General features: G+C 32.4%; 3 protein-coding genes and 1 pseudogene across 4 annotated transcripts in view; 2 read left to right on the forward strand and 2 right to left on the reverse strand.

Moving 5' to 3' along the window:
* LOC110415592 (protein HOTHEAD-like) overlaps positions 1–2,130 on the forward strand; it is a 24,701-nt gene extending 22,571 nt beyond the window's left edge. Inside the window, exons 3-4 of one of the 2 annotated variants that reach the window (XM_089783329.1) lie at positions 903–1,288; positions 1,535–2,130. In XM_089783329.1, coding sequence (XP_089639455.1) covers positions 903–1,288; positions 1,535–2,059 — 911 coding nt within the window. In that variant the 3' untranslated portion in view covers positions 2,060–2,130. The remainder of the gene's footprint in view (positions 1–902; positions 1,289–1,534) is intronic. The other variant, XM_089783328.1, reaches the window with a different exon arrangement.
* A 626-nt stretch (positions 2,131–2,756) lies between these two features.
* LOC110414833 (sphingolipid delta(4)-desaturase DES1-like pseudogene) lies at positions 2,757–9,738 on the reverse strand (annotated as a pseudogene).
* A 2,647-nt stretch (positions 9,739–12,385) lies between these two features.
* Positions 12,386–17,708, forward strand: LOC110415589 (protein HOTHEAD-like). The gene is made up of 5 exons (XM_021427288.2): positions 12,386–12,533; positions 13,540–14,181; positions 15,745–16,145; positions 16,256–16,749; positions 16,846–17,708. Exons 1-5 carry the CDS (start codon positions 12,440–12,442, stop codon positions 16,883–16,885), a joined length of 1,671 nt encoding a protein of 556 aa, XP_021282963.1. The 5' UTR covers positions 12,386–12,439; the 3' UTR covers positions 16,886–17,708.
* Positions 17,709–17,853: 145 nt separating this feature from the next.
* LOC110415593 (putative 4-hydroxy-4-methyl-2-oxoglutarate aldolase 2) lies at positions 17,854–19,930 on the reverse strand. Its single transcript, XM_021427292.1, has 2 exons — positions 19,694–19,930; positions 17,854–18,537 (listed from the first exon to the last, which is right to left on the reverse strand). The coding sequence occupies exon 2, from the start codon at positions 18,522–18,524 to the stop codon at positions 18,024–18,026; it is 501 nt and encodes a 166-aa protein (XP_021282967.1). The 5' UTR covers positions 18,525–18,537; positions 19,694–19,930; the 3' UTR covers positions 17,854–18,023.
* Between the last annotated feature and the right edge of the window lie 469 nt (positions 19,931–20,399).

Consider the following 20,399-nt stretch of genomic DNA (forward strand, 5'->3'; position numbering starts at 1 on the left):
TTAATCAAATAAGTCTTATAATTAATTATTGATTTAACCAAAATATTATTTGTCGTTTTTTAATGACATTGACGTGACATGATAATATGTCATAATAATTAATGATGTAACATAATAATATGACCACATGTCATTTTCACCATCACATTAACATAGTGAAAGTTTTTTAATTAATGACAATTAATCAGCCATTAATTATAAATATTATTTTTTGAACTTAATTGAAAATAATAAAAATAGAAGGATTTATTTAAATTTTTTAAAATAATTTAACAGTTTTATCAGACATTATACCAATAACCTTATCTACTTAAAATCATTTTTCTCTTGTGCTGAATTTGTTCCCTGCACTTAAGTTTTGGTTTTGTGTATAAGCAAACAAAATGGAAAACTTTCATTTTTGGCCACTAAAAAGTCCGTGCTTTCCTTTTTCCTTACATACTTTGATACTCACATTTTAAGTAAAATTGAAAATTTTAAATAGAGTAAAGTCAATTATGATAATTTAACTGCATTCGAGCATTTGACTCATTGATTGGTGTATTATCCCATTTTCAAATCCCTCTTCCTTTAATTATATAAAAAAAAACTATAATAAGTTAACAAAGACAAAATTAGTGATTATATTTTACAATTGATGGTTACTTGCTGACTGCTATTAAAATGTTTCGTCATCATTGGCCACACTAGAATGAAAAGGTTCTGTGGAATGCCAATCAAGCATTCAAGTGATATAAATTTAGAATCGTCAAATGCAGCCTTAAGATTCTTAAATTAACAGTTTGTCGTATTCATATATGGGATGAAGGCATGTACATTGGCAATGCAATTTCAGAATGCATGCCCTAATTAGCTTTCCATTTCATTTTCGTCAGACTGACTACAATATTCTGTTATGGCAGTTGGATCGAGACCGAAAGCTCAGGGCGTGATCTTCTACGATGCCAAAGGAGTAAGGCACACGGCTTTCTTGAAAAATAAGTCCAGGAGTGAGGTAATTTCATCAGCAGGAGCAATTGGAAGTCCACAGTTGTTAATGTTGAGCGGTATTGGGCCCGCCCCTCAGCTGGAGGCGCTTGGTATTCAGGTGGTGCTGAACCATACTATTGTGGGTCAAGGAATGGCTGACAATCCATTAAACGGTCTCATCATTCCGTCTCCTGTGCCCGTTGAGCTCTCACTCGCTGTAATTGTGGGCATCACCAAATTGAATAATTATATTGAAGCTGCCAGTGGATTTGGTTTGTCTGCCCTTTTCGTCGCTCAAAGTCCTGCCAACTTCAATAAGGTTTTTACCCATTGCTATACTCTCACTTGATATTTTGTTTATTTATTTATTTTTTTACATGTGATTTTGAGTTAGATAATTGAAAGTAATTATCTTATTATATAAACTTCACCCTCGCATTTCAGAATTGGAAACATATTGACACAATATTAATAATGTGAAATTAGTTTTTTGATCATATGATAAGTTAAATCAACTCAAATGAGTTTGAGAGATTTTGTCTTTTGCGTTGGGCTATGTTTTCAGGTCAGAAAAAGCTTTATGACATCCCAAGAGGCAATGGATAATTCACCAACGAATCTTGGGTTTATTGTGGAGAAGTTTAACGGTCCAATCTCAGAGGGTTATCTTGAGCTTCAAAGCACAAATGTGAGTGACAGCCCTAAAGTCAAGTTTAACTATTTCCAGGCATCGGAGGACTTAAGGAAGTGTGTCCAAGGCATGAAAACCATCATCAGCGTCGTGAATTCCAAATCATACTCGAGATTTCGTTATAGCAACACAACAATACAAGATCTTCTAACCATGATGGCGAGCATTCCGATGAACCTGAGACCACAACGTCCTAATTCTACAATTTTATTGGAACAATACTGCATACACACTGTCATGACCTTTTGGCATTATCATGGAGGGTGCCAAGTTGGAAAGGTTGTTGATGGCGATTACAAGGTTCTTGGTGTAGATAGGCTTAGGGTTATAGATGGTTCTACCTTTAATTTCTCCCCTGGGACTAATCCTCAGGCTACACTTATGATGCTTGGAAGGTAATGCTATTATTTATTACCATTTTTTTATATATTTAGAAGTTTGAATATATCAATCATTTCGTACATTTATAGTAATATGATTTGTTTTTTATCAATTTTTGATGCAGATATATGGGATGAAAAATTTTAGAAAGTAGAAAAAAATGATCCAATTTAGTTTCACGCAAGCATGCATAATAATTTCATTTTAGGAGAAAAGAAACAGCAAAAAAGAAAATACACCAGAGGAGACATATGTAAACTCTTGCATGGTTCGAGTTCCATTTCCCTTTTATGTGTCTAATAAAATATATGTCCAATAATCACATGTTTTACATGTGACAGTTTGAAGTGGAGAAGCATGCAAGTGACACATGACAAAATAAAGCATGATGATGATACATGTGTAATTTTCAATTCACTTTAAGTAACATTCTCTTTTCTGCTCCTCTCCACTATTTCTCTCAATTTTATAACCAATAATAACTCATGTCCCTCCATGCAATTCATTGCATATTGTGAAAATTAAACTACCTCTATCTTAATAATTTTTATATTCAATTCTTTTAAAAAATGATTTTTGCATTCAATTATTAGATCATGCCTTTTCTTTGAAGTTGTAATCGGAGTTGAAACCAAACATCATGCAAGCATTAGCCTACCGCGCTACAACATTCCAGATATGCAATTCACTATATTAGATCACACCTTTACTCTGACTATTCATATTTTGTAGAGAGCTTCCTCTTTGTTCGGCTAAAAGAACTGACGATACTATCCATAACATACATGTAAATAACTTGGCTCCAAGATTTATATGATTTTAAGCCCATGTAATATTCGAGGGTAGTCTCCTTCACCATTTGCAACTTGCTCCTAGGGATCATTGGGAAATCATGGTGCTCATTGTGACATTCTATGTTATGAGGGGACCATAGTAAGGATATGTCTCTTGGTCAGGCTTGAATACATAGTGCTCAAAGATGAAATGGTCGGCCATTGCCGCATTGAGTGCATTCCACCCCCAACAAATGTTGAAAGTATCAAATACGTGAAAGGTTTCTAGCCCTCAAAGTAAACTAAGGTTGCATCAAGTGTAATCTGAATAAATAAGTAGATGAACTCCCAATAACTAGGGAGATTTGGTTTGTGAAATAATGGGCAGAGTGCGTAGAAAAAGAATTAGAAGATCACCCGTATGACTTTTGTTACAAAATTAGTCACAAAATGGGCGTCGATGTAACTTGGGACATCCATGTCCATGCCATCTACCCTTGGAAACGATGATGCTCAAGGTGATACTTCTAGAAAGTCACAAACATAATCACACCAATGAAAAAGTTAGTCAAAATCCCAAGCCAACGGTTGTAGACAAAAGTGGAGAAGACAAGATTGTGGTTGAGCTCATGGATGGTAAGAAGAGATTATGGTTGAGGAAAAAGCCAAAGAAGTGTTGGTGCAAATAGGGTTTAAATGAAATTTAAGGAATCGAAAAAATTGACTACAAGATTAACCTTTTAATAGATGTTATCTTTAAGACTTATTTTACCCCCACCACTAGGTATGTAAAGGAGAATAATGCAAATAGCTTTAGAGATACCATGAAGCCAACGTCTAACTTTGTTTTGTACTTTACGAGAGTAGACCGCTAAATACACTTGAGGGTTTGTAAAGTTGTTAAACCTTAAAGCCTACTTTTTGTAGCAAATAGATTATAAAAAATTTAGACGTTTTTATAGTTAATAGGAGCTTAAGTGTTTATGTTAATAGAGCATAACACTTTTCTTACTCTTGATTTTTTCATTTTTATTTTGTTTTTTATTTGATGTGTTAAAATAGTTAGCAATAAGCCCTTTATATAGGCTTGTAAGTATCTTTTCTTCAAAGACACAACCCTTTCATTAAAGCATCACTTTGTTTAAAAAACATTTTTATATTTTGCAAGGCATAACCTTTGGATAAAGGTATTATTTCAATAATCACCTCATAAAAAGATAACCATTCATTCTATAAAATATAATCTTTGAATTATAATTTGAAACAATAACTATTTATATTTAAACTTTTGAGCTATGGTGTTTTTTCAATTTATCTTATAACCTTTGGATGTCATTTTATCAAGAAGTATAACAATTCACATGAAAACCTACTTACAATTCAATCATCATCTTATGTCACTTTATGTGATATAACTTTTGAGCTAAGATAGCTTTTCATTATGTGATATAACTTTTGATTTTGAAAACACACTAACAATCCCTCAGCATTTTTAAAATTTCCAAACCCCAACAACTTTGGGAACCTTATGTATAAATGAAGGTATCCTATAGATTTGAACCTTCACTTAGTGAGTGTGGTTGGTTCTAGCCTGAATTGAGTGGTTGACCAAGTATTAAACCATCGATTATTCATTTGACTAGTCGGGCTACTAAGCACACACAAGCTTCCTTGCTCACTTTGTATCTAGTTTTCCTAACACATTTGATAGCCTTATGTTTGGCATCCATTCATGAGTGTTGCCAGAGTCAAGCCTTTAGCTCTTAGAAGTGGCCACACTTCCACTCACATAGGTAACCCTTATCCAAAGTACCCCTTAATTATAGTACTTCAACATATACATGTTATGGGTCTATTAAGAATTTTTATTTAACCTTATCTTACACATTATAAGGACTAAACACTATACATCTTTGGGATAGAAAATATAAATTAGTGCTTGCAATCATCCATGTGATAGAATGGTCAATACCTAAGACTTACAAGTTGGCCACAAGCGTCAAACTGAGCTCCCACCATTGTTGATTTAGTTGATAGGCTTGTGACCCATCGCTCTTAAGGTTTGTATTACCAAGTCTTTTTTAAGACTTTTGGTAAACCGATCTGTTAAATTTCATAAGACCTCACATAACTTATAGTGATTATACCATCACTATTTCTTTGTCTTACAATGCTATATCGAAGTTCAATATATCGACTCTTTCCTTTATATGTTTAATTATATGCTTTTGATATCGTTGCTTCATTGTCACAATATTTCAATATTGATATCATTGGTTTAGACTACAACGAAATTTCATATAGTAAATCTCTTAACCATTTTGCTCCTTAGGTGATAAATGCTAAAGTTATAAATTTAGCCTCCATGGTGGAGTTTACTCCAAAAAACAACACCCTCACCAATTGTAAAAATCCAACCAGTCGTAAATGTATGATCTGTTCTGTTTGAGTTCCAACTAGCATTTGTATACCCTTCTAAAACTGAAGGAAAACCTAAATAACAAATGCCATAATTCTTTGTACTCTTTAGGTATCTTAGAACTCTATAAACAGCATACCAATGTTCTTTACTTGGATTACTTGTAAACTGACCAACCGTAAAAGCAAAATCAGGCCTTGTACAGACCATAGCATACCTTAGGCATACAATCACTTTTGTATATTCATTTTGTACTATTGGCTTGTCTTTGTTAGATACTAGCTTTAGATTAGAATCATAAGGTGTAGACATTGGCATACAATCTGAGTTACCATACTTCATTACAATCTTTTCAATGTAATAAGATTGAGACAATGTTATGCCATTATTGTTTCTCATTATTCTTATACTAAAAATAACATTTGCCACACCTATATCTTTCATGTCAAAATCCTTTGACAAACACCTTTTTGTGTCCTCCACTTGTTTTAAATTAGTACCATTATAAAACTTACTATAGACACATTTGTCAGATTGATTGATCTTGTAACCATTACCTAACACAACTTCATCAAACTTTTGATGGCATTATTTAGGCACTTGTTTTGATCCATACAAGGACTTTATAAGCTTACACACTTTCCTTTCTTGATTACAAAAGACAAACCTTTCAGGTTGTTCTATAGACATCTCTTTATTTAATTCATCATTTGGAATTGTTGTTTTAACATCCATCTAGTGAATTACCATCTTATGTATAGATGCAAGTGCTATAAACACTCTAATTGTAGTTATTCTTACTACCAGTGCATATGTATCAAAATAATCAATACCTTTCTTTTGTTTAAAGCCTTTTGCAACTAGCCTTGCTTTAAACTTATACATGATTCCATCAACATTAATTTTCTTTTTGAAAATCCACTTACAGTCTATTGGTTTGGAACCCAGTTAAAAGTCTATCAACTTTCAAGTTTTGTTTCCCATTATCAAGTCCATTACATCTTGTATTGCTTCTCTCCAAAATGAAACATCTCGAGACTTCATTGCATCCTCTTAAGTTTGAGAATCACCTTCCACTTGTTCATTAAAGTAGTAAGATAAGTATTCACATGTTTCATTTCTTATACCTTCTACTAAGTACATAAGGAAATCATATTCATATGTCTTTGTTTTTTTAATTTTTTTACTTTTTCAAAGCTCAATAGTTTCCTCACCATTTTTTGAAAGTTTATCACTTTCTGTTACTAGTTCTTTGGATCTTGGTATTGAATGGAACCTTGTTTCATCAAAAATAACATCTTTTGATTCTATGGCTATATTAATAGAATATGAATCATTGGGCTCTATCACCATAAAATAATATGCTTTACTGTGTTTAACATATCATATAAATATACATTCAATTCCTCTTTCACCCAATTTCCTTTTCTTTGGTTCTTAAACTCTTACTATGGCTCGACATTCCCAAACTCTTAAATAATGAAGGTTTAGATTTCTTCCTTTCCATAGCTCATAAAGAGTAGTTTTAGTCCTTTTGTTTGGGATTTTATTTAGTATATGACAAGCCATTAATAAGGCTTTGTCCCAAAATCTTTTTCCCAAACCTAAATTAAAAAGCAAAGCATTGACCATTTCTATAAGAACTCGATTTTTATTTTTCACTATGCCATTTTGTTTTGGTATGTATGGAGTTGTAATCTCATGGATAATACTAGTGGACTCAAAATACTTAGAATCATAATATTCACCTTATCTATCACTCTGTAAACATTTGATAAGCAATTCACAATGTAATTCAATTTTATTTTTATAAATTTTGAATTCTCCATTCCTTCATCTTTAGTATGAAATAAGTAAATATAGCAATATCTAGAAAAGTCATCTATAAATGTTATGAAGTATTTCTTTCCACCAGTAGATAGAGTACTATGCTTGTCACAAACTTCAAAATGTATTATTGCAAGTAATTTAGAGTTTCTTTCTACTTTAGGAAACGAGCTTCTTGTGAATTTACTAGCCATGCATGTCTTGCACATATAATTATTTACATCAAGACTGGGTATTAACTCTAATTTAGCCATCTCATGCATTCTTCTATAATGAACATAACTTAATTTATTATGCCATAAATTAGATAAAGTTACTTTACTATCATGAACATTAAATGAGGCATCAATATAAGTAGAACTAGTAATGTTCTTATTAATATTAAGTTTGAACATGTTTCCACAAAAATATCCATTTCTCACATATTATCCACCCTTTGTAAAGATAAAGTTATCTGCTTCAAATACTAATTTGAAGCCATACTTAATCAATAAACCACTAAACACAAGATTCTTTCTAACTTTCAGTACATAATAGACATTGTGTAGTACAACTATTTTTCCATAAGTAAACATAAGCTCTACGATACCTTTTCTTTTCACTTGTGTAATGGAGGAATTTCCCATGTATAGCATGGTTTCATCATTAACTACGTCCAAAGTCTTGAAAAAACTCTTGTCATTGCATACATAATTAGTTGCACCAGTGTCAATTCATCAAGCTCCACCATCTTAGAGAAGATTGGCCTAAAAAACATAACCATAAATTTGTTGTTGTTCATGCTTTACGTCTTATTTTTCAAAAGTTTACATTCTACCTTAAAGTGTCCAAGCTTATTACAATGCAAACATGGTCTTTTTTTGTTTTTTTTTTATCTTAGGATTTTTTCCATTCATACCCACATAATGTTTTCTTTTGTTATGGGAGGCCAACTTGTTTGATGGTTTGTGTTCCACCACATAGACCTTCAAAGTCTCAAGATTCTTTTCATTAGAATCTTTTTCTTTTTCTTGTTTGCGATAATCTTCTTCTATTTGAAGATGATTACCAAGGTCCTTGAGAGACATTTATTCTTTTTTATGTTTTAGAGTTTCCTTAGTGTCTTCCCATGAGAGGGGAAGCTTATCACTTATTGAAGATACCACAACAGCTTTGTCATTTTAAGACCATATTGCTAAAAGTTGTTTAGGATACGTTCAAGCTCATGTAATTACTCCATAACAAAACAATTATCAACCATTTTATAGTTATTGAAAAGAACTAACTAGAAATTTCTTGCTACTTGCATCTTCAGCCATGTATCGTACTTTCAATTTGTCCCAAAGTTGTTTTGCACAAGCTTTATTTTGGTACACATCGAACAATGCATTCGACATTCCATTAAGAATGTGTCCCATGCGTATGTAGTTATCATTATCCTATTTTCGCCTTAAATGAGTTTGATTCACTGATTTTCAGCACCTTCTTCATCTAGTCTTGGTGTATCTAAAACATAAGAGACATTGAGAGTTGTAAGGAGGAAATGCATCTTTTTCTACCATCGAATAAAGTTTCCTCCTTTAAAGCGATCTAACTTGACAATATTGGTAGCCATATCTTTAAGTGAAGCCATTTTGAATTCCAACACTATGAATATAAGTCTTAAAAATGTTCATGCAAATGGGCTTTAAATGAAATTTAAGGAATCAACAAAATTGACTTCTAGGCAAGGCTTTCAATAGACGCTATCTTTAAGAATTATTCTACCCCCACCACTTACTATGCAAAGGAGAATAATGCGAATAACCTTAAGGATACCATGAAGCTAACGTCTAACTTCTTCTTGCACTTTACAAGAGTATGCCACTAGATACACTCGAGGGTTTGTAATGTTGTTCAGTGTTAGAGTCTACTTTTAGAAAAAAGTTAGAGCCTACTTTCTGCAGCAAGTAGATTATAAGGATTTTAGACGTTTTTCTAGTTGATGCAAACTTAAGTGTTTAAGTTAATAAAATACAACACTCTTCTTACTCTTAATGTTTTTTGTCTTGTTTTGTTTTTGATTTGATGTGTCAAATGGTTAACAACAAGCCCTTTATATAATCTTACAAGTATTTCTTCTTCAAGGACACAACTCTTTTATTAAGGCACCACTTTGTTTAAAAGACATCTTTACATTTTGCAAGACACAACTTTTGAATAAAGGTATTATTTCAATAATCACCTTATAAAGGACAACCATTTATTCTATAAAACATAATCTTTGAGTTATAATTTGAAATAATAACTTTTCATATTTAAACTTGTGAGCTATGGTATTTTTTCAATTTGTCTCATAACCTTTGAATGTCATTTTACCAAAAGACATAACCATTCACGTGAAACCTACTTACAATCCAATAGTCATACTATATCACTTTATATAACATAACTTTTGAGGTGAGATAGCTTTTGTTATATAACCTTTGATTTTGAAAATACACCAATAAGAAGTAGGCAGTTGCTAATATCTCCAACCAGCCAGCATCATGTAGTGAAGTAACTATCCATAGCTGAAGCAAAACAGCCATAATAATCTTAAGGAAAGCTAAGGGATCGAGGCCAAAGAGCTCCATAATTTAAGAGTACTGAAAGAGGATCTGAAGTCCTTTTGCAGCATTAGGCTAATCTGTATATGACCAAAAAAAGTCATTTACCATTACTACTCCTTTCTCTTCCTCTCTCCTTTCCCCTCTCCCCTTCTCTCTCTCTCTACAAACCATTTATCAATTTCCCTTCATTTTTCTTCTCCTTCTTCTATCTTTTCTCCGAACAAGATTGGTTTTTTTCCCTTTTGCTGCCACTACTAATTAATGGCATTGTAGACTGAACCATCTACAAAGTAAAATTATTTGGCTGAAGGCCAAGTGGTAATAATAAACGTTTTAACGAAAGTTTAGGCTTTCACTCCTAATTTTCTTGATCATATCTAAATGTAACAAACAATATAACCTTTCTAATTTGTATATGGGTGAAATTAAGTAGTAAAGATTACATCTTAGATAATTAAATCAAAGATTTTAACTAAATTACTAATTTCAAATAGCGTTGTATTCATATCATTTGTACCACTGTCTTTGATTATAACAAAAAAATAAAAAAAATTAATGCGGTTTTTTGTAATTTATCGATTTTAATTTATCATATAGGACTTAAAGAGTTTTGAAATTAAATTAATTTTTATAATATAGGGTTTTACAAACAAGTAAAGTGGTATTTTGAGTTTTATTTTTATTTTAATTGATGATATTGAATAAAGTTGGATGAAAAAATTACTTAAAATGCATGAATACCTTAAGAAGTGCCCTTAGGGTACTTATCAGCAATAAAAATTAACTTCTGTTGATTTTATTTCTATTACACTTGTTCAATAAAGCAGTGTAGGATTAATGCAACATATGCCTATTTTCTACTAAGCATATAATGGTGCATTCAATGTAATTTAAGAGTCAACGAATCCCACAGGTCCTTATACTATAAGTTTTTCGTCAATTTAATCCATCTATTTCAAAACTAGTTAATTTAGTCTTTATATTTTGAGATTTTATGCAATTAGGTCTCTACATCTAATTCCATCCAAATTAACCATTAATGATATTGATGTGTCATTGAGATGGTGTTGATATATCAAACAATGTTAATCCATGATAAAGTTAAACTTTGCATTTATCATATCACCCATTAACTTAAGCTGACTGTATTCATGGTGTAATTTTGGTAAAAAATACAGGAAAACAAAACAAGCAAGCAAACTGCAAACCTAACTAGAGAGGGGGGGGGGCATCGAACTTTATACAGTAATAGCCATGGCACCCCGCACCACCATTCCGCGAGGATAGAGTTTTGCTTTATATGGAATTATGGAGTACCAACCTAAAAAGGAAAATGTAAATTCATATCTTGGCTTGGGTGAATCCCTCAGCTTTTACATTTTTTGAGTGCAATAGTTGTGAAGTAAAGAACAAAAATAAAATATCCTATTCATGTAACTTTTATGTCATTTAAAAAGTAAACATCAATTTAAACATAAAAAATATTATTTATTTATAAATATTATGATTGAGCCGAACTCACACCTAAAAATTTATATCCAATCTTAAATTAAATTAGGCTGAACCTAGGGGCCTAGGTTTGATAGCCCAATCCCCTTCGACACCTCTACACATCAGCAAAACCATTGGGATTTTTTAATAAACAAAATAAAAATGCATTGATATATTAATGACGTGGGACAAAAAGTAGTACTTGAACATGTATTATACCAAAAAATATAAGTGTAGGCTTATAGTGATTAAATGCAATTGACACGTTATTATGAGAGAGCTAGTTGTTTGTATTTAGATGGATTTTAGTTCCAAGAGCTCTTTGGAGCACAAGTTCTAGGAAAAATATGGGTTTCAAGTACTCCTGGCTCTCATGGAGGTTTCTTGCACTTGTTTTTGTAGTTAAATTTGCTTTCCATGGCTTCAGCTATGGAGAAAAAGGTACTCTAGTTTTTATTTATATAAGCCTCTCATTTTGAAAACAACTTGGATTTAGGTTCATAAGTAGTATTTATTTTCTTGTGCATACATATATGATATATATGAATTGATGTTACCATGAGATAATTTCTTTTATTTTATAAATCTCTTCTTGTAGTTTTAGTTTGACATTTTTAAATTGATTTTTTGTTATAACAAATAAAACATATCAATTATTTTGGATCAAACATTTTGAGCCAATTGGTCTAATAGATTAATTAGATCAAACTATTTTACCCAACTCGCATTTGATTTAAATGAATAATTGATCTGTATTAATTTTGCTCACCCCTAAAAATAAAATAAAAGAAACAAATCATACAAGCAAACTGCAAACCTAACAGAGGGGGGACTCTACACGGTGGAAATACCATGGCACCCGCTTAGCTAGGATAGGATTTCGCTCTATATGGAATTATGGAGTACCAACCTAAAAAAAGAAAAAGTAAAATCATATCTTGGCTTTAGGTGTGAGTCCCTCCGCTTTTACATTATATTTGAGTCTAATAGTTGTGAAGTAAAGAACAAACTATCCAAGTCATATAACTTTTATGCCATTTGAAAAGTAAACATCAATATAAAACATAAAAAATATTATTTATTTTTATATTAATATTATGATTGAGCCGAACTCACACCTAAAAATTTATATCCAAACTTGAATTATATTTGACCGAGCCTAAGGGTCTAGGTTAAACCTGTTATACCAAAAAATATAAGTGTAGGCTTATAGTGATCAAGTGCAATCGACACCTTATTATAAGAGAGCTTGTAGTTTTTTGTATTTAGATGGATTTTAGTTCCAAGAGCTCTTTGGAGCACAAGTTATAGGAAAAATATGGGTTTGAAGTACTCCTGGCCCTCATGGAGGTTTCTTGCACTTGTTATTGCAGTTGAATTTGCTTTCCATGGCTTCAGCTATGGAGAAAAAGGTACTCTAGTTTTTATCTATATAAGCATCTCATTTTGAAGACTTCGATTTAGGTTCATATGTAGTATTTATTTTCTTTTGAGATAATTTCTTTTATTTTATAAATCTCTTCTTATAGTTTTATTTTTGACATTTTTAAATTGAATTTTTATTATAACAAATAAAATATATCAATTCTTGCTGATCTTAATTTGTGTGATATTTAATTTTTTATTTGTAATTTTGAAAATTAAATTTTTTTGTTTTATGACTTTCTAAAAGTGTTTTAAATCCATCTATTTCATTGATCACAGTTAAAAATCAATGAAATATGTCACTTTAATGCCATGTAGACATTCACATAGCATAAAACTCAATTCAAAAAGGTGAATGAGTTCAGTTTTTTCTCATGTGGACATCCAAAATTTTGGATTCATTCATTTTTGACACGTAGACGTCCACGTGATACTTAAATAACAAATTTTGTCAAATTTTAATGACAACAGTTGCAACAAATGACAATAGTTGTAACAAATGAATTTAAAATATTTTTAAAAATTATAAATAAAAATTTTGAATTTTAAATGTTAATAAAAATAAAATAGTACATAAAATTCATAAATCATTAGAGGAATTTACTCCATTTTAACACTTAGGTGGTTTTTTTTTCTTTTTGTGATAGTTTTATACGTATTTAGGAGGTAGAGACTAGATAGATTTGAAATACATTAACAATCAATGAAATATGCTACCTCAACATCATGTAAGGTATATGTAATATAAATCTTAATTTAAAAAGTCATATGGATTCACTTTTTAGCTCGCGAACATATTCAAGTGTCCGAATCCACATATTTTTACTATGTGAACATTCACATAGATATTCATGTGATATTGATACATCGTCGAATTTTAATGACTGATGGTTAAAATGGATAAATTTAAAATATTTTTAAAAATTACAAATACGAAATTTAAATTTTAAAGGTTAATAAAAATTAAATATTAACTCAAAATCTCATTTGCAGCTCCTAATTTCAGCTTTATCCAAGAAGCAACCTCTGCTCCAGCAGTTTCATTCTACGACTACATAATCATCGGTGGGGGAACCGCTGGCTGTCCATTGGCTGCAACCCTGTCTCGAAATGCAAACGTTCTAGTCTTGGAAAGAGGGGGATCTCCATATCTAAACACGACCAAGATAAGAACAGAGAACTTTTTGTCTACTGTTACAGACAACTCTCCCGATTCATTCTCCGAAGCATTCATCTCCGAGGATGGAGTTCCTAACCATCGACCACGCGCGCTTGGCGGTGGAACAGTGATTAACGCAGGGATTTACTCGCACGCAGAAACATTCTTCCTAAAGCAAAATGGAATGGATGAAGCATTAGCAAGTGATTCTTACGGGTGGGTTGAAAGGAAGTTGGTGCACAAGCCAATTGTGTCGCAGTGGCAATCTGCAGTGAGAGATGGGCTGCTTGAGGCTGGGGTTTTGCCATATAATGGGTTTACATATGATCACATTAATGGGACTAAAGCTGTTGGAAGTATTTTGGATAGAAATGGAAATAGACACACTGCAGCTGATTTGCTTGAGTATGCTGATCCTAAGAGGATTAAGGTTTATTTACATGCTGTTGTGCACAAGATCACGTTTACCAGAAAAGGTAATTAAATCCGTTATTTTTCGTAGAATCCTATAAGCTTATTTGCTGAAGCAATCACAATGGAAAACTTTAATGTTTAGTTAGCACAGTCAACATTAAAAATTTCCGTGCTTTCTTTTTTGGTCAACTACATTTTCTTTTAAAAAAAATACAATTTATTCACTAAAACTTCCTTAATTTGTCCCAAAATATTTGTCTACATTTTAATTTTTGTTCGACAAATTAAATTGAAAACTTTGGCCTCTTATTATTTTGTATTTATGATTAATAAAAATATGGAAAATTATATTTTAAAAAAACTCTTAATGAAGTAATTTTTTATATTTTGTTAAATTTAATTATTTAAAATATTAAAAACAATAAAGATTTGAAGTTCAAATTTTTTATCAGAGTCAATTGTGACAATTAAATTAAAACAAAATGAATATTATTTTTTTTCAATTGTTGGTTGCTGTTAGACACTGTTAGAAATTCTATTAGAATGCTTCATCTGTCATTGGCCATATAAAAATAAAAGAGTTATGTCAAATGTCATCAACGTATTTAGTTAGTGCTTAAAGATGGTGATCAAATTGCATTAATTTTTTTTTTTGAATTATTTAAAAAAATTTAAAAAAAAATTTATATTTTTATTTTAAATCAAATAAGTTCTTATAACTAATAATTCACTAAGTATTGTCATTGTATACCGCATGGTGTTGATGCGACATGTTAACATGTTATGGATAGTGATGTGGCATGATAACATGGTCATTTGATATTTTTCACCCTTCCTATAATCAAGGTCGTAGACATAAAATAACTAATGATTTTTTGACTAATAACAATTAGTTAATTATTAATTATAAAAGCTTATTTAATCTAAAATAAAAATATAAAAACTTATTAAACTCGTACCCAAACATTTAGTTCATTAATTGTTGCACGATCTCTCACCTAAAGAGTAAGATTCGAATCCCTCTTCTCTTAATTATAAAAAAAAAATTGATCAAACCTAATAAAAAATAATAACTTAATTAATTTTTTTAAAATAGTTTAGGAGCTTTTAAAAGTATTATATCATAAAAAATCATGAAAACTTTTAGTGATCAAAAGGTTAGATTTTACTCAATTTTTTTGAAAAAAAATCTCACAAATTTAATTTGTACTATGTTTGTAAATATGGAGAGTGAATTTAATTTGATGTATTAAATAAACTGTGTTCAGAGGATGAATTTGAAGATTATATCAACACTAGTTAAGATGTATTACTCATATGTATTTGAAATAATATAAGAAGATGGATTTAAAATTCACTATTTTATTTAGGTACTTTAAATTCACTATTAACAAATTAGTAATCCAATTACAATTTCATAAAATTTAAATATAATCATGACACTCGTCTTTATAAAATTAATCCTATTACACAATTTATACTAAATTTAAAATTGTAAAATGTAACCTAATTAATTACGAGTTTGTTGTATTCATATATATGATCAAGACGTCTTCGCTGGCATTACAACATTCAAAATGCTAACTTTTCATTTCTTTTTTAATTAAAATATATTGCTATGGCAGAGGGCTCGAGACCGCAAGCTCAGGGGGTTATCTTTTACGATGACAAAGCAGTAAGGCACACGGCTTTACTGAAAAATGGGTCAACGAGTGAGATAATTTTATCAGCAGGTGCAATTGGCAGTCCACAATTGTTATTGCTAAGTGGTATTGGGCCCGTCCCTCAGCTGGAGCCACTCGGTATCCAGGTGGTGCTAAACCAGGCCATGGTTGGCCAAGGGATGGCTGATAATCCATTAAACTCTCTCATAATTCCTTCTCCTACGCCTCTTGAGTTCACAATCAATGCAATTGTGGGTATCACCAAATTTGGTAGTTATATAGAATCTTCCAGTGGGTTTGATTATTCTGCCCTTGCTGGTGCTCAAACTCTTACCAATCACTTTACTACAAACTTCAATCAGGTTTTTACCCATTGCTACACTCTCATTAACACAATGTTAGTTTATAAAAAGTTAAATCAACTCGAATGTGTTTGAGAGATTCTACCGTTTGACTTGGGTTGTAATTTCAGGATGGAGAAAGCTTTAGAGCATTCCGAGACACCATAACTAATTCTCCAACAAATCTTGCCAATATTGTGGAGAAGGTTGATGGTCCAATCTCAAAGGGCTACCTTGAGCTTCGAAGCACAAATGTGAGTGACAACCCAAGGGTCAGGTTCAACTACTTTCAGGCGCCTGAGGACTTAAGGAAGTGCGTCCAAGGCATGAAAACCATCATCAACGTCGTGAATTCCAAATCATACTCGAGATTCCGTTACAGCAACACAACAACACAAGATCTTCTAAACATGATAACAGGGACGAGCATGCCAGTTTCCTTAGAACAGTTCTGCATAGATACTGTTAGGACTATTTGGCATTATCATGGAGGCTGTCAAGTTGGAAAGGTTGTCGATCGAGATTACAAGGTCTTTGGTGTGGATAGCCTTAGGGTTATAGATGGTTCTACCTTCAATTTCTCTCCTGGGACTAATCCTCAAGCTACACTTATGATGCTCGGAAGGTAATGATAATATTTATTACTATTTGTTTCTATATTTGTCATTTTGAATACATTGATAAAATAATATGATTTGTTTTCTATTCATTTCTGATGCAGATACATGGGACGAAGGATTCTGCAAAGTAAAAGAAGATGATTTAATCTTATTTCGTACAGACATGCATAACTTTTGCATGCTTGGACTTTCATTTTTTTTTTTTTATCTTCCTTTTGTGCTGTTTTATGTGTCTAGTAAACAGGAGATGAACACCAGATTAATAAGTTGAAGGGCTAATTTCCCTTCAAGAAATAATAAAATCCTCATAACAATAGTAGGAATTCTAATGCATTCTCTAAAGAATTTCGGCTTATTTTATTTTTCTCTCTTTTCTTGGCTCTGCTGCCAGAAAGAAATTCAGCATTTTCTAATTACCCTTTCATATTTTGAAGCTTTTTTATGTAACAAAATTCCCCTTAGTTCATCCCTTTCCATTTCTCTATGTACCTGCATGCAATTCTATTCATTGTTGTGGAAACTAGAGTGTTTCCCCTAACAGAAAATGTGATGTACGCTGGGGGCTGCTCAGTTCAATTTTCACATAATTTATGTCTCCAAATTTCTATGGTTCCATACGCCACAGTAGAGAGCGTTCAACAGGAAGGTACAATTTGGTCAAATATTCGCAAAGCATTTGGAATTTCGATCACCAATCTCCATATCTTCAGAGAGACATGTGAATGCAACCAGTTAACAAAGAAAATCATAACCCAAAAGGAGTCTTATCACTAGTTCATTAGAGTCTTGCATTTGGGGTAGACATCAGATGCTCAGTCGTTCAGTCCTCTAGAAGAAAGAAGCACTTTAATAACCTCTTATGCAAATAATAATAAATAATAATTGTATGTTTAATTACACATTACTACTTTATACAAAAGAATTTCACCAGCCGTTTTATAGATCAATATGTTTCATAAGCTACACAATATACAGATCCATAATGCTCTGCTCATGAATCAAATATCTTCTCCCTGAAACAACGTTCAGAGCCAAAAATGGATTGACATTATTAACTATCCTCAGTTCGCATTTCCTACTCACGATGGCACCACAAATAGCATTACGCAGATTCGCAAAGTGATCAGCAAATGTTCATTATCACAAATTAATAATACATTACACAACTTAGTCCAATGCATAAAATCTCATCTCAGGAACAGAATAACAGAAAGGCATATATAACTTACCAGCCTGGAAAGGCATCCTGCAGATTCTACCTTGAGGAAGAAAAGGATGCTCAAACAGATAACTCAGTTTTAGAGATGAGGATACCATCAGTGTCTGCATAAAGCCACTCCCCATTACAGATTCTAGTCCCAGCAACGGTTATTGGGACATGCTTCTCCCCAATTCCCTTCTTATTGGCCTTCATTGGATGAGAATGAAGAGCTCTCACCCCAATGTCACAACCATTTATCTCATCAACATCCCTTATGCAGCCATTAACAACTATTCCAGCCCATCCATTATTTTGAGCTTGAACTACAGGATTGCCCCCAAGTATGGCACACCTTAAACTACCACCACCATCTACAACCAGAACTCTGCCATTACCCTTCTCCTCAAGAAACTCACGGATCAAAACATTGTCTTCAAATACTTTAAGTGTAACTATAGGTCCACAGAAAACCGGGCGACGACCATATATCTGGAATATTGGTTGGAGGGCCCGAAGTTCACCATTCACGATTAGCTGTGGATTTGCATCACAGACTTCGGCAGTTGTAACCAAAGCCATTTATTATAGACACCTTCAAGACAAGAAATGAATAGATATTCATATTTTTTTAAAACTACCATGGAATACAAGTTAGCAGACACTACACAGTTGGATCATGCCATCATTGTCTACCTAAGAACAAAAAGCATTTTAAAACTGGTAATAACACTAAAAGCAACTTTTTACAGTAAATGCTTTCCTAATTATCACAGAAAAATAACTTCGAAATAAAAATGACAAAATATGAGACCAGAAACTCCCTTGTATGCCTAACAGGAGGTTTCGGAGCTTATTGATTACACGTCTCTAAGAAGGAAAAGAAATAGAAAAATTTCCTAATGTCACCATGACACTCCCTAACGGGTCCCAAAGAGCTGAAATCTCATCTGCATCTCACCTTCATCAGAACAATCAGTTTAGATTGGATGCCTCAAAAAGAAAAATCATGAATGTCATTACAAACGTCTAACAGAAGAAAAAAGGTGATCAATCTTTTGTGAAAACCTAGTAGCAGTCATCCATAAGGTCAAAAAGGATGAAATAGAACAGCTGACCGCTAACCAACTTCTACTATCATTGCAATCATAAAGTTCTCCAAGATCTAGGCAAACATTGCCACAGTTGAAATCCAACAAATCAAAAAGCAAAGGCATGTACACATGACTAAATTGAAGAAGAAGACAGCAAAATTAATAAATGCTGAGAAAACAAATTAGCGCAGCAAAAAGAATTTTCAATTTCCGGGACCCACAAGCCGATAGTCACAAGCCGAATGCTTTCAACAAACAAAAAGCAGAGAAATCTTGTTTCAAGATTTCTTGAGAACCAATGTTTAGAACAAAATAAAAGAAAAGATTTCAAATTTATAAAATATAAGAAGACCCATTACAATACAATCGCTAAAAATGCTTCCCCTGTTATTCAAATCCTTAATCAAACCTTCATAATCTCCATCCCCTCTCCTTTTTTTTTTCATAATCTTTTGCTTTTCAAAAAATTAATACATACTCACAGTGAAATTTCCAAATCTATATAAGTAGATCAAATAACCCAATTGATAAGATTGATCATTTGTGTATATTAAGATTGACCCGACTTAAGAAGGACTTAAATATTGAATGGAAAACTGAAGAGAAGAAAAAGACTTTCGCATCTAAAATGGAAAAATCAAAGGGCTAAGATATCACCTTGAAAGGGAGCCTCCTGAAAGAAGGAATCAAGGACGATGCAAAGTGAAAGTTGAAACAGAGACACAAGATAGAGTTCGTGGTTTTAAGGAAGAAAAGAGAATGAGTTTAGCTGTTAAAAGCGCGTGCGTGTTGCTCCCTCATTCCCCTTTTTAATCGAAAAGGTTAATTTCTCTGAATAATTATTTCTCTTTCCACTTGCCTGTGTTGGAAGAGGAGATGGTGACTGAGCAGACGCCCAACGGCAATCATTACATTATTATTTTGTCTACATTCCTATATGAACGTATTAGATATCCATGGAGCGAATTACTCGTCCAAAACCACAGATCAGGCTCGATTTGGGCTGAGCTTGGCAAAGCTTTAGGTCCACATCCCATCGATCCAGTTTCTACAGTATCAGAACAATGTTTCTTTATTTGTGCAAAGGGAGGCACTATGTTTTATGGTTGCTGATGTGTCATGAGTCCCATCAAATCAGGGCATAAGCATTGCTAAACGCCTGCCTCTATTCAGCAATTTATGTGATCCTGTCCTGAACCAATTATCAAATGCACACTATGAGAGTCACTAGAGTAGAATGGACACTTTTAAGTGCATAAGAGTAGGACCTTTCCATCACATCGCTTGCCAAAGTATGTAACGTGGCCATGTTAGTTCCGCTTGTGTTGTTCAGTAATTCAAGTAATGAGAGGGAAACGCCTGA

The sequence above is a fragment of the Theobroma umbraticum genome, unplaced genomic scaffold (genome assembly GCF_002168275.2).
Source record: "Theobroma umbraticum cultivar Fairchild unplaced genomic scaffold, ASM216827v3 scaffold_147.0, whole genome shotgun sequence".
Classification (NCBI taxonomy): Eukaryota; Viridiplantae; Streptophyta; class Magnoliopsida; order Malvales; family Malvaceae; genus Theobroma; species Theobroma umbraticum.